A 13,464-nucleotide genomic window follows, 5' to 3' on the forward strand; every position below is an offset into this window, starting at 1 on the left:
AGAAGGCATCCTACAAGTTGACTCAAAAACTCCTCCTTCTGGCTGTACATAGTTAAACTTGCAAGTTCTCGTATTATGGCCAGACTTGTGACATCGACTACAGTTAACTGATGTTTGCTTCTTCTTCATCTTAGTTCTACTTGATCCTACTTCATCTTGTTCTTTCCTTCTCAACTTTTGCTTTCTCCCAGACTTATTTTGTCTTGAAAAGATTGGAGGCAAAGGAGGGATCTTGCCTGATTTAGGCCACAACTGTGAACCATTTATTGGAAGAATAGCTGGTTCATAGATTCGCTTATACATTTCCACATTATAGCAGTCATCCACATAATTAATAACCTCGTCATTTTTATGCCAAATTGCCGAAATAGCATGCTTGCAAGGGATTCCTGTAATGGTCCATTTTCTACAGCTACATTTTCTGCCAGCAAGGTCCACAGCCCAAATGTCGCTCACACTTCCGCCAAGAATTTCAAAGTTCCATTCATTCGACTTTTTAGGAATAAAACCAGCAGCATCTTTTTCATTTTTGTGCAGAATACTCTTAATCCGAGGGCAAATATCATCAGAATTCCATTTATCAGCTTTATCCCTATTAGCTTGTAATCTAGCCATAAGAAGATATCTTAATTTTTCCAACAAAGTGATGATTGGCTTATCTCGAGCATCAAGTATCATACTATTAAACGATTCACACATATTATTCAACAAAATATCACACTTAGCAATGGGAGAAAAATGTGATTTAGACCATTCAATAGGTTCCTTTTCTTTCAACCATATAGCAGCTTCGGCATCCAATTTAACAATGTCATTGATGCGAGCATTAAAAAAATCCACAGTTTTTTAGCGAGGAACCACTAAAACCAGCCCTCTTAAAATTATTATGAAGATGTCTCACGCAAAATCGATGACGCACGGATGGCAAAACTTCATTAAACGCTTCAATGAGACCTTTTTGTTTGTCCGACATAAAGGTCCAATCAACTTGATCATTAATCTCAAAATCATCAATTAAGTAGGTCAAAAACCATGACCATGTCTCCCTAGTTTCCTTTTCTACAACTGCATAGGCCACTGGAAAAATATTATTATTGGCATCCAAGCCAACTGCAGTCAACAACTGATATCCATACATTTGACCCTTCAACCAACACCCATCCACACCCAATATTTTTCTACATCCAGCCTTAAACCCCTCCTTACAAGCAACAAAACAAACATAGATTCTTTGAAATCTATATGGTTTGTTCGGCATTTCGTTTTGAGTTAGCTTCATATACATTGAAGTTCCAGGATTTGACCTTCCAATTTCAAGGCAGTAGTCCCAAAGGATGGAAAATTGTTCTTTCACATCTCCATCAATTAATGCAAGTGCCTTCTTTTTAGCCTTTCTAGCTTGAGCTAAAGTAACATGAGCTTTAAGTCCCACACTGACCGTGTCTCTAAAGTCAGACAACTTCCACTCTCTGTTTTGACTGATAGCATCAAGATACATTATTGCAATGAAAGAAGAGGTTATTGTCTTGTTACGATGGTTCCAACGTTTGCAGGTATGCTTGGAATCATAAGTTTTAATCTGAAATGCCTTGTCTCGATGCATTACCGATGTCATAATTACCCATTTACAATCTGAATTTCTACACTTCGCTTTTGCTCTTTTTCCATCATTTTTTATCCACCTAATACTCTTCCCAGCTTTTACCTCATGAATTGATACCGCATTTTTGAACTCCTCCCTGCTTCCAAATGTATATTCTAATGCTAATATAGGATGTTTTGCTTCAGTTTTTGGGTTATGCTTTGGAAAATGAAAGCACTCATTATCAGAATCACCATTCAAACTCTTCTGATCTTCAGAGTCCACACAATCTGAATCTCCATCTTCATTAGACAATTTCCTCAGAACTTCGTCATTAATAAGTTTCCTTCCATCCTCAAAGCTTTGCTTTTTTTGTCCATGTCTTTCAAGGATGACATCGTCACCGGATAATTCATTTTCTGAATCTTCAAACTCATCAGAATTGTATGTGTCACCACATTCTATATGCTCTTGATTTAATGTACAATTTGTGTGGCCTAGAATCTCACCTGAATCTACTTCAATGTAGGAGTCCAAATGTTCAAAATACAACTCAACTACTCTATCATTCGGGATAAATTTTTTAATTGAGAGAGCTTCTACTTCAGTAGACACTAATCTCCACCTATCACCGAACTTTCCAAATTTATGCCAAAATATTTCCGAGTCATTCATATAGCCGCACATAACAGCCATCTGCTTCAAATCTGCTAAATTAAGGTTTTTTGCTTCAACATAATCAAAATAGTCCACCATTCCTCCAACATAAATTTTCCTTGGTTGATGCTTCATTAGTCCCATATGATTAATTTTAATACTAAAAATTCCAACCTCGAACACCGGATCTGTAAAAAAAAATTATGAGGACCACCTACATATAATATTTTTGGGACCACTAGTGAATATTTTTTACGAGATTAAAGGCTTAGGTTCTGAGACCCTTATCTAAAACTTTATGCATTTGTTGAAAAACTCAAAACTAACAAAAGACAATACTTTTACCTAGACAGAGACATAAGAAGTCATAAGAGAAACAACAAACAGAGTAGTAAAATACACGCAAAACATAAAATCTAGAAACAAAAATCTTACCATAATATAGAGTTGATTCTTTGTCACCATTTCTTTTGATGAACATTCTTGGTAATAAAGAAGAATGTAAGTATTTTTACTGCATATAGAATTCTATAGTGAAACTTCAAAGAGATGAAGATGGAGAAAATTAGGGCACCTTTGGCGCTATGGCTTATGAGGAGATGAGAAAGTTTTCGCGGTTTATTTTGAAGTGGGACCCGATGTTAAAGTTAACATGAGTTTTTTGATGTATCTGTTAGTTTTAGGTCAAAGGATCAAATTGATCATCTTTTATAATACATCAAGGACCATATAGATCATGTGAAATATATTAAGGGTCAACATAAAACAACCATTATACATCAAGGACCATTTTGATCATTTTCTCTATTGTATTGTATTGTTATATTCCGTTGTTACGTAACAATGAAAACCCCATTTTATGGAACAACCAATATGATGTGTTTCCATTGTTACTTAATTTCTTTTTCCAATTATATCTTTACATAATATTTCATAATACTATTTTACCCTTTACCTTATATTATTTAATTCTAGTCAAACCTCCTACCCTAGAATAATTAAGGATATTTAAGTAAATTTATAAAATACAATACAATACGATACAGTCAAACCAAAAATAAAAATGTTATTAAACAACAACAAACAATTCAGTCTAGCCAAACATTGTATCTACCATACAATATAGTACAATACAATACAATACAATACATTATGAAACAATGGGTAACAATGATCCAAACAGAGTGTAAAATTCTATTTCCATCATATTAATATATTCTCTCCATCCAACAATAATTATCCACTATACTAAACATAATTGTTCAACAATACTTGTCCAATTTAGAAAATCAAGACATAATTTTGCCTTTGTGTCTATTTGACCCTTGTTATTAAATAAGTAATATATATCATCTAACACATTTGTCAAATCATTAAATTTAACAAAATCAAAGGATAATATAATAATATTACCCTTATTATTTATTATTTTTAAAGGGGTGTTTCAAGACAACAGTGAACAATTTTTGTTGGATAGATGAAATAAAAAAGATCACAACTTATGTATCGTATAGTTTTCACACATCTAAAAAATTTAAATATTAAATTAATTTAATTCATTTTATTAATACTAACACATTACATTATAAGCCATTAAAGTTTAAACCATGACGAATGCAACAAAACGATCACAAATTATAAGTCGAAAGAAGTGCACAGAGTCCAGAGAGATTTCTCGATAATCGTGCCAGTCGGTTACAACTGAAATTTTTCTTTGATTTGAAAAAATGAATTAAATAAAGGAAAAATACAAAAGCAAAACTGAAAAATCACACTATATATATACACATAGGGCTAAATCGCAAGCATGTCTTCAATGAGGGGACTATTCTCTCTCAATCGATAACTTTGGGTTTCAGAGAATGACATTAAGATCAAAGTAGTTTTCATTCCAAATTCACCTTCCATTGCTTACATTATCTGTTTTTTTTCACGGTTTTGTTTTTGTTTTCAGTAGAATCGGAGTAATGGTTGAGGTCCTTGAGGACAAAATCGTTCCCGGAGAAGAGAGTTTCGATCAGGAAAACAGTGATGATGAGACGACCGACGATGAATCTGATGTGTCTGAGGATAGTAGCGTTACTGGAGAAAGCTACGATGAACGTCCCTTCATTAAAACTCTTGTCGCCAACAGAAAAATGTACTTGATTGAGTGTATTGGCAAATCTGTTGAATCCATTGAGAAGGATATGGAGGAACTCGAAGTGCGACGTACTAAAGTAACTTGTCCTACTTCTCTAATGATCATTGATGGTCATAAGAACTTGCTCCTTGATAGACGCGAAAGAATGCAAAAGAGGTTGGAAGAGGTGAAGCATGGACTGCAGCCAGTTCAAGGTATATCATATTCTAGTTGTGCATGTCTATAGACGTATCTCGAAGTTATTATTAAATTCTTCCGATTGATCTTAGTAATTTGGTGAAAAAGGAATTTAGTTATCTGTAATTCTGTCGATTGTTAAGAATTGAAGTTGATATAGAAGCTTCTTTGTGATTCGACATCGACAAATGCATCTCTATTTTTTGTTCATCAGGCCTAGTTAAATGCTTTTTCAAATGATAAAAGTTTATCGTCTTCCAACTTATTATTTGTAGCGATCTATTGAAACAAGCTCAATAATCACTAATTGAAATTACAAAGAAATAACAACTGAACTGATATGGAAGAACAAATAAGAAGAAGAAGAGTGATGCGGAAGAAGATAGAAAACTTCACATAAAAATAACCTACTCTTACTATGCCTACTCACTGCTCCTTATAGCAAACTCTCACTCATTACACTGTTTCCCTGCACCACTTGCTATTCACGTTTTTGTCATCCAGGCTTCACAATGAGATCTGCTAACCTTTTAGAGGGAATTGTCACGGCTTGCTCCTTTTAGGTCTGAGTAATGTTCTTGTCCACTGTAGCTGCCAAGTTCTCCTCGACGTCATCATTTGTGTTCATAACATTTATCTCCATTTTGAAATTTCTGCCTTATAGACTTTATCTTTCCTTCAATGCTGCAACTCCTTTGACTGAATGATTAATCCTTGAAATACTGCTGTTTCCAATCTCAGAGTCGCTAAAAGAAGATAATCAGACCTTGACTGACCTGAAAATTGAGATAAATACTGATGAGAAGAATGAAAATCTGATGATGGAGCATGTTGATCTGCAAGTTAAAGGTACAGCTTCAGTTTTCTGTCTGTTTTGTGTATGTATGGTTGTATATCTGAAGAGCATTCATGTAATAAACCTTTTTATGATCATTTGGAAATTTGGTGATGTAGTTTTTAATTAGAAGATTTGATTAATGCTCTGATCTATTTGCTTAAGATGTTCTCTCATCTTGATATTCATTGTAGTTTCTGTCAGATTCGCTAAATTATTCTAATAGGCCTTCTGCCTGTGTTCATTAGAGTTCAGTTTCATAATTTTTGTACTTTTATCTCTTTTTTAAAACTCTGTTCTTATCTATTCGTTTTAGATGTTTGCTCATCTTGTTATTCATTAGGTTTCTACCAGGTTCTGCTAAATTATTCTATTAGGCCTTCAGTTTATGTTCCGAGAAGTTCAACTTCAAAATGGTTTTACTTTTATCTAGCATTTAATCTTAACTCTATTCTGATCTATTTGGTAAGATGTTTGTTCATATTTGTATTCATTGAACTTTCTCTCGGATTCTACTAAATTATTCTATTAGGTCTTCTGTCTGTGTTCAGCTTCATAATGTTTGAATTTCTCTCTGTCATTTTAAACATTGTTATGGATTTTGGTTTTACTGCAGTGTGACATAAATAGCAACACTGGAAATGAGGAGAAGGGCCAACAACTGAGGTTTGCAAGTTAAAACTTTGTTCACATTTCAAGGTTTAGAAGTAAACGAATTTTCTGTGGCGTAAATAAAGAAGTGAAGTATGATAGCTGATGTTGAGACTATGAATGACTTGTTTTGTCCTAAGATTTGCTGTGAGTACTCTTTGGTGAAAAGCAAGTAAGGACAGAAAAATCTTCAAATAGTTCATTGCATTAGAATGCTAAAGTGAAATACACAAGAATATTGTGAGACAGCAGCTTATTACTATACTCGAATCTTGACATTCAGTTTTAATACAATGCTTAGTCCTGTATTCATTATTTCCGTCTCGTTTCTTTTTTTTTTCCTTTAACCTGTCTAGTTTTCTCCATGTTCTAATTTCCAAATTGCTGATTGAATAGAACACACACTGCCTGAAAAAAGAAAGGATAAAGGTTTCATTTTAGCAGTGTCTAGTTTCTAGTTAAAAGATGAGTTAATGCTCAAAAGCACTCTTAAACTATCACTTTTTCTCGAGTTTCAGACTGCAACTATTCATTGTTCCCTTTACCTACCTAAGCTATCATTCCCTTTGTATTAAAACACACATCGATGCTAAGTTGGTCAAATATTAAATCATTCATACATTAAGCAGTCATTTTCTGATAATTAAGTAGATATACTAGTATTTTACAAAAAGAACTCCCTCACATTTCCTAGACGCATAATATTCTTTTTTTGCTCAATTTGAATGAAACAAGACGCATTTGGAACCCACACTCTCTGTTCTGCATGTCCTAAATTAATTATCTTGATCTTTAGAAGTTTTATGCTTTTGAGGTCTTTGGGAAGAAAAGTAGAAAAGGCACCCCACTTCCAACATCATTAAATTCCAGATTGCCTATTGCGAACCAAAAATATTTGAGAAGAAATTGGATATCCAAAAACTTGTAGTGGAAACCCAAATAATGGACAAAGAAGTGAAACAAACAAGAAAGCAATGTTTAATAACAAACATGTTGCACGTAAGCACCCAAGGATGTGCCAAGTAGTCCCGAAACGAGAAAAAGCCTCGAGATCAGGAAAGAAATCTCACTAGAGACCAACAAAAAAAACTCTAGGCGATTTTTTCACAGCTACCTAGGTCTTGGTGGGTAGAGTTATTGGGTAGTAGCAGATATTCAAGGAATTGGTCGAAGTGTGTGCAACCCTAGCTTGTATACCACTGATATGGAGGAAAAAACAAATGTGCTTCACACTTATTGGAAATGACTATCTGCTAGCCATTTGACTTCATCATCATTGGCAAGAGTATTGAGCAACAACATGACCTTTGTATCACTTGTGTGAGCAATATCTAGAATGAGCTTGCCAGATACCTGCTCGGGAGGAAAATTTGTCACTTTTAAATGCTAAGTGTTGAAGCGCAATAAGAAGAAAACATATGTGATGGAAAATAGGCTGAGACTTACATCTGTATTGTTGAATTTTCCAAATATGTGGAAGGACAAGTTTCATTTTCCAAATCATGCCTTGCAGGTTTCTTAAATAGGTGTCCAACAAGATAAGGCGTAGATCGTTCTCCCTTTCCACCCCAGTAACATCCACTTGTTATCTTGATCGATTACAAAGTCTTTGTGATAGCTTGTTCTCACCTTTTCAACTGCTATATTCATGATCTCCTGTTGCTCAAAAGGTATTTGTGTAAACCTTGCCCTTAGATGACGAACTTGCCACTGCTTATATGTCTCTGGCCTTTCAACTCTTTCCCATCCTTCGCAAGCTATGACATTCAGGGCTTCCCTCCCAAAGATCTCTCTCTCAATTAACATTCTTTCCGGATACTCCCGGGGTACATTAGCTTCCAGCATATCAAAAAGTGCTGAAAAATGAAACAGGACCTCACGGAACCGTGTGACAAAGAATGGGGCACTATAGGCCCCATTGACAATCCCATGGATGAAAATGTCTGGATTGATCTCCCTTATTAGATTGAGAACGAGAGTTCTCGAACTGTCAGATAACAAGGTCTCATCGTGCAAGTTCTTAAATCTATACAAACAATTGACAACAAGATACTCATCCTTTTCAAGCTTTAGATCCTCAAGTCTGATGGTTTCCCATTTCTTTGCTATTGCTTGGTACTCAAATGGAACATTAAAGGACTTGGCATAATCGCTCAAACGGCGTCCTGTTTCCTCAATCCTTTCTGCTGGCCTGAAGCCAGGTTGAGGAAATTCTATACCAGTAATACGAAGATTTGGTGGTCCACCTTCTCTTGCTGCAATACGTTGAATTAACGTAGGCCATTGAAAGCCATAGAGGATGCCAAAGTCAATGACATGGACCCTTGTAGCATTCTTTGATTTTCTAATGATTGTCTTGTTTGAGGTAAAACCTGACATCTTTCTGAATGGGCATGATGCAAGATACAAATGATAGGCCTTTAAAAAATCAGCTGCTGATGTTCGTTTATTGACGAGGGCCTTATAAATCTGGCTACCAGTGCCTGCCAAACGTGCTTCCAGACCATCTGCAAAACAATGAGCTAATCTCTGGTTGCCATCTCCAAAAGGAGATGAATGAAGTCTTACCTGTTTCAGCAGTTCAGTTGCACTCCTGCAATCATCAGCAGCAACAGCTTGTGCACAATTTATTAAAAGAGACCTTAAATCTATGACTTCCTTTTTACTAGACTGTTTCTTCCCGCGGCCTCCCCTCCCTACAGCAAATCCTTTTGATTGCACCGTGGGTTTTGTTCTAGCGTTCTTCAAGCTCTCACGATAAGCTGTCAATGCTTCCCTTCCATCCCCCATGCTATGCAACAAAATTACATCAAACTCATCCGAACGAACTGTAGATTCTGTATAAACTGCTGCTTGCTTGCTACTTCTTTCTTCTTCTTCTTCTAATAAATCCCTATCATCTCTATGAGGATTTTTCGTCCCTCTCGGCCCTGTAGGTGAAGTCGCTCCCACATCCCTTTTCTCCACCGCACAACCACTTTCTCCTCTTTTCTCCTGAGGTAGCAAGTCGTTGATAACCACATTGTCCAACAACTTATTATCAGTAGGGAGGAATTTCCTCGCTTCTTCCACTCCTTTCCTAAAGTTCCAAATCGGGTGGCTATCATTATATATATCAGGAATATGAAGAGGACTTACAGGAGAGTCCAAGAACCCATCTACAAGATTATTTATGCTATTCGATGAGCTAATCGAAGAGTAAGGACCATTACAAAAGAAAAGGCCTTGTTCATAAGAGTAATTATGATCATTTGAAATGCTAACCAACCTTGGATCAATTAGGTAACCACTACTGTCAATGACATTACTTGTAGAACTATACAGACTTCCTGAGTAATAGTCATCCGGTATCTCACCGTTCTGGTCAGTAATAGACAGGTTCTGCTGAGGTGAATTGCCAAGGGCCTCATAAAATGATCTCTCTTTCGCTTGAAGTTCCAACGACTCTTGAAGCATATGTGTCTTGTCCTCCATATCTTCTTCCATAAGCATCTGATTTATATAGCTCAAAACCGTATCCGAGAAATCAAAATCTTCATTGTATTCATCCTCAGTACCAATCTCAGAAGTCACTGCTATATTGCTTGTTGTTGAAGGGTCATTTGAAAGAGATGGAACATTATGTTGGATAAAACTATTTTCAAATCTTGGAACATTGACTATTTTCTGATCTGGATAAATAGCCCCAATTATAGGTTCATTATTCTTCCAATTATCCGAAAAGCTTAGTAAGGATTGGTTCTCCAGATTAAATCCATTCACAGTAGTTGGAAATCTATTGAACCTTGGATCCATTTTAACCTAGTAATTCATAAATTCTCATATCAAATCTCAATGTCACATGATTCTCCAAAAAAAAATGACAAAGCTATTAATACAAAACAAACATCAAATCATATACATTAACAAGATTGAAATTTTATCACAGATTATCTGAACTAATCTTCAGACTCTTGCCCCAATAAGATCCTTTTTCACAAAAAAAAGTTAAAAGTGTCATCATTGACTCAAAATTATGCTCATATTTAAAGTACTTGAACAAAAATCAAGAGAACCCCAGAATTTACAGGCAAGCATAAACCCCTCAAAAAAACACAGTTGATATGAAGGGAAAATGTAAAGGGCATACCTCAAACCTAAGGGAAGATGAAGAATTGGAGAAAGAAAGATGCACTGTGAAGAAACACTGGAAAAAGAGTTCTTTTTTATAATATAATAATAAAATCAAAGCGTTGAAAAAGCTTTAGCCAGTTAGTGATCGTTGTTGTGAAATTGAAAGTTTAGTGTTGTCAGGTTTCAAATAACTGGTTTGTGGATTCAGACCAATTATTATTTGCAAGCCACCTGTAAACAAAGAATCAATAGTTTCTTCTGTTTTTTTTTTTTTTTTTTAATATGAGCTTTTTAAATGGAGTTCATAGGAAATGGGACACCCTTTTTGGGTGTGTAAAATTGTTGCTGCAATAGGCCCTGGCAAGGTGAGTGGATTAGTGGGCACATTACTGTAGTGACAGAAGTGGGTTGCATGTGCTTGAATACAAAAATTGTTGTTTTCTATTCAGCAGTCGGCACGTCTTAAGGTGCTGACAACCCTTGTGATGCACACTAAGTCTTGGCTCTTATTTCAACATATCTCAACCAAAAACATGACAACTAATACGAAAACAGTGATAAAAGACATATATGGTAGCACAAAGAAGAACAAGGTGTGATCATCTAAGCGATTTGTTTATGGATTATGATTTGCTCATTTGAAGGAAAAATATAATTGCATGTTCGAATAAAAAAATTATTTTAAATTAATTTGATTTCATATACTATGTCTAACCAGGTCCTTCTAAAGGAGTGTCATTAGAGGTATGTGTGGTATGAAAGCAATTTCATGAAGAATAAGAGGTTTTCTTATTTATTTTTTGATATTTGATGAATAAATAAGAAAATATATTATTTCAAAAAAAATTATGTTAAATTTAGGATGTATGTTCAAAGGACGTCGGAGGGTGAGGATGAGATAATAAGTTAAAATACTATTATCGTTTAAAATTTGCATCAAAGAGTACGACTTAGTATATCATGATATTAGTTAAGGTGTGTGATTCAGATATTACTTTTTCTATCTCACAAGAAAACATATGTTCTAAAATATTTGTAGAACTCTCACGTTCATTGGTCAGCAACGAATATGAAAAAAAATAGTATTTTATATACACTAATTTTATAATAGTTTTGAGCACTGAGTCAATGAGGAGAAAGTGGGAAAAATAAAGTGGGAGATTGGGATTGGAGAGAGTTGGGCCATGGACGCCACTTATAATTAGACGAAATAAATAAATATATAAATTTTTTAAAGTTTGTGCGTCGTAGGTTTGATGGATTGTTTCACCTTACCACTTATAATTAGACGAAATAAATAAATATATAAATTTTTTAAAGTTTGTGCGTCGTAGGTTTGATGGATTGTTTCACCTTATATCTGGTGTTTGAGGTGTCTAAAATCTTATATATCTATCTATCTATTCGTGCTCAATTAATTAGGTGTTCGTAACTAAAACAAAGAAGCAACTAGGTAAATTTCGTGTTAAGTTAAATAAATATTTGTAATTGAAGCAAAATGTTTTAAAATACAGTTTTAGAACTCATTTTGGGGTAGTATACTAGTAAAACACCTCGAGAAACACATGTGGGTATAATTGTGTAACGTTTATGCTTTAAGCATCTAACTGTATTCTCTATACACACGTTTAATGTTTAACGCTCAAGACTTACCAAACGATTTTTAAATAAATTATGTATCAAATTCTTTAGTTAATACCGTACCTTGACCCTTATAATTCTTAATAAATGAGAAATTATGACTTTTTAGAAGTGTTTGTTGTTTTGTTTACTTTGTATCAGAAATAATTTTTATATTGTCCCATCCCAAATGCATAAAAAACTATCAGAATGAACCTAGACGCATTTTCAACCTAAGATTTCTAGCGTATTCTAAATAATTTTTTCTTTTATTTTTTAGTAACAATTTATACTTTCTAGATCTTTGCAAAAAGAAAAATAGGACCACCCCACTGGACCTATTTTAACTGAAGTTCTTTTAAGTTTAAGGACAGATATATCTAATTTATTTAATCCTTAATATATTATCATGGGCACATGTATATCTGTATCATCCATTCAACATTAAATCTAATAAATATATTGGCCGGGTTAAACTAAACGGAGAAGCTTGGATTTTCAAGAATGAGAATCATATGATATATGGAGAATCTCTTATTATAATTATTCATGTTTGAGATGTTTTTTAATGATCGGAAGTTGGATAAAATGATCGTTATGTAAGGATTACATTATCCTCAATTTTTTTTATAAAATGCATGATGCTCATTAAATGCTAACAAAAATTATTTCCACTTAGACAATTTTTAATATCCAAAGGTTAAAACTACTTTGGAATAAATTCTAACCACGGCTTAGGATAGTAGCCTTTCCAAATTCCACGCGTTTGGAGTATAGATAAAGCAAAAAAGTTGGATGCAAGTAAGACATAGCCAATCAGAAAATACAAAGTTTTTTTCTTTTGATTTTTTGTTCAGTGTTTAATGATTGCATTGGGGGTCGACTCTATTCCAACATAACCCTTGTTGGTTACAAACAAGGGTTAACGACAAGTAATTTTGAGATAATTAAGACACAATATGTTGACACAAACAAGTAATTTTGAGTTACGGTTAAAATACATACCGTCGTTTACAGTAATTCAACAATAATATCAACCGATATATATATTGTTAAAGAATGACAAAAGTCCCACATCGGTGGTTAATGAGATGGGTGGACTCCTTATAAGGCTTGGACAATCCTTGTCACTCCCCGAGTCTACACCCTGGGCGGGACCGGCACTCGACGACCATTGTTGGCCCCAAGCGAACCATTGGCCTGACTTTCTTAACTCAGCGGAAACCTAACTCAACAGAATAACTTCATGCAAAGCAAAGTCATAAGACAACTTAACTGATACAAATCTGACCAACAAGGCACCTCGGGTCTCAAAATATAATATTTACATATATAAGAGACTCAAAACTAACTGACTGACTGTCTATGAAGCCTTTACAATACTGAGATGGATGTTGGGACAGACCCCACAACATCCTACTAGGACAAAACTAAGAGCACAAAATAACCGAGTCCTCCGGAAAGCAAGGAGGCTCACCACTGACTCTGGAGTGCTCAGTTGGATCAACGACGTGCAGGATGCTGATCCGGGGTACCTGTATCTGCATCATAATAAGATGCAGGCCAACTGGCATCAGTACATGGAATGTACGAGTATGCAAGCTGGAAAACTAAGCAACCTAGGCTAGAAGGAAATCTGGAAGAAACTGAATAGCTTACCTGGCTCAACTCAACTCAACCTGACTG

General features: G+C 34.8%; 2 protein-coding genes across 2 annotated transcripts; both read right to left on the reverse strand.

Moving 5' to 3' along the window:
* Positions 1-826: 826 nt before the first annotated feature.
* On the reverse strand, positions 827-2,374 carry LOC125827470 (uncharacterized). The gene has a single exon (XM_049506783.1). The coding sequence runs from the start codon at positions 2,372-2,374 to the stop codon at positions 827-829; it is 1,548 nt and encodes a 515-aa protein (XP_049362740.1).
* A 4,626-nt stretch (positions 2,375-7,000) lies between these two features.
* On the reverse strand, positions 7,001-9,867 carry LOC125827349 (scarecrow-like protein 9). The gene is made up of 2 exons (XM_049506654.1): positions 7,492-9,867; positions 7,001-7,398 (listed from the first exon to the last, which is right to left on the reverse strand). Exon 1 carries the CDS (start codon positions 9,838-9,840, stop codon positions 7,564-7,566), a length of 2,277 nt encoding a protein of 758 aa, XP_049362611.1. The 5' UTR covers positions 9,841-9,867; the 3' UTR covers positions 7,001-7,398; positions 7,492-7,563.
* Positions 9,868-13,464: the final 3,597 nt, after the last annotated feature.

This window comes from Solanum verrucosum, unplaced genomic scaffold, assembly GCF_900185275.1.
Source record: "Solanum verrucosum unplaced genomic scaffold, falcon-dt-bn FXZP01000138.1, whole genome shotgun sequence".
Lineage (NCBI taxonomy): Eukaryota > Viridiplantae > Streptophyta > Magnoliopsida > Solanales > Solanaceae > Solanum > Solanum verrucosum.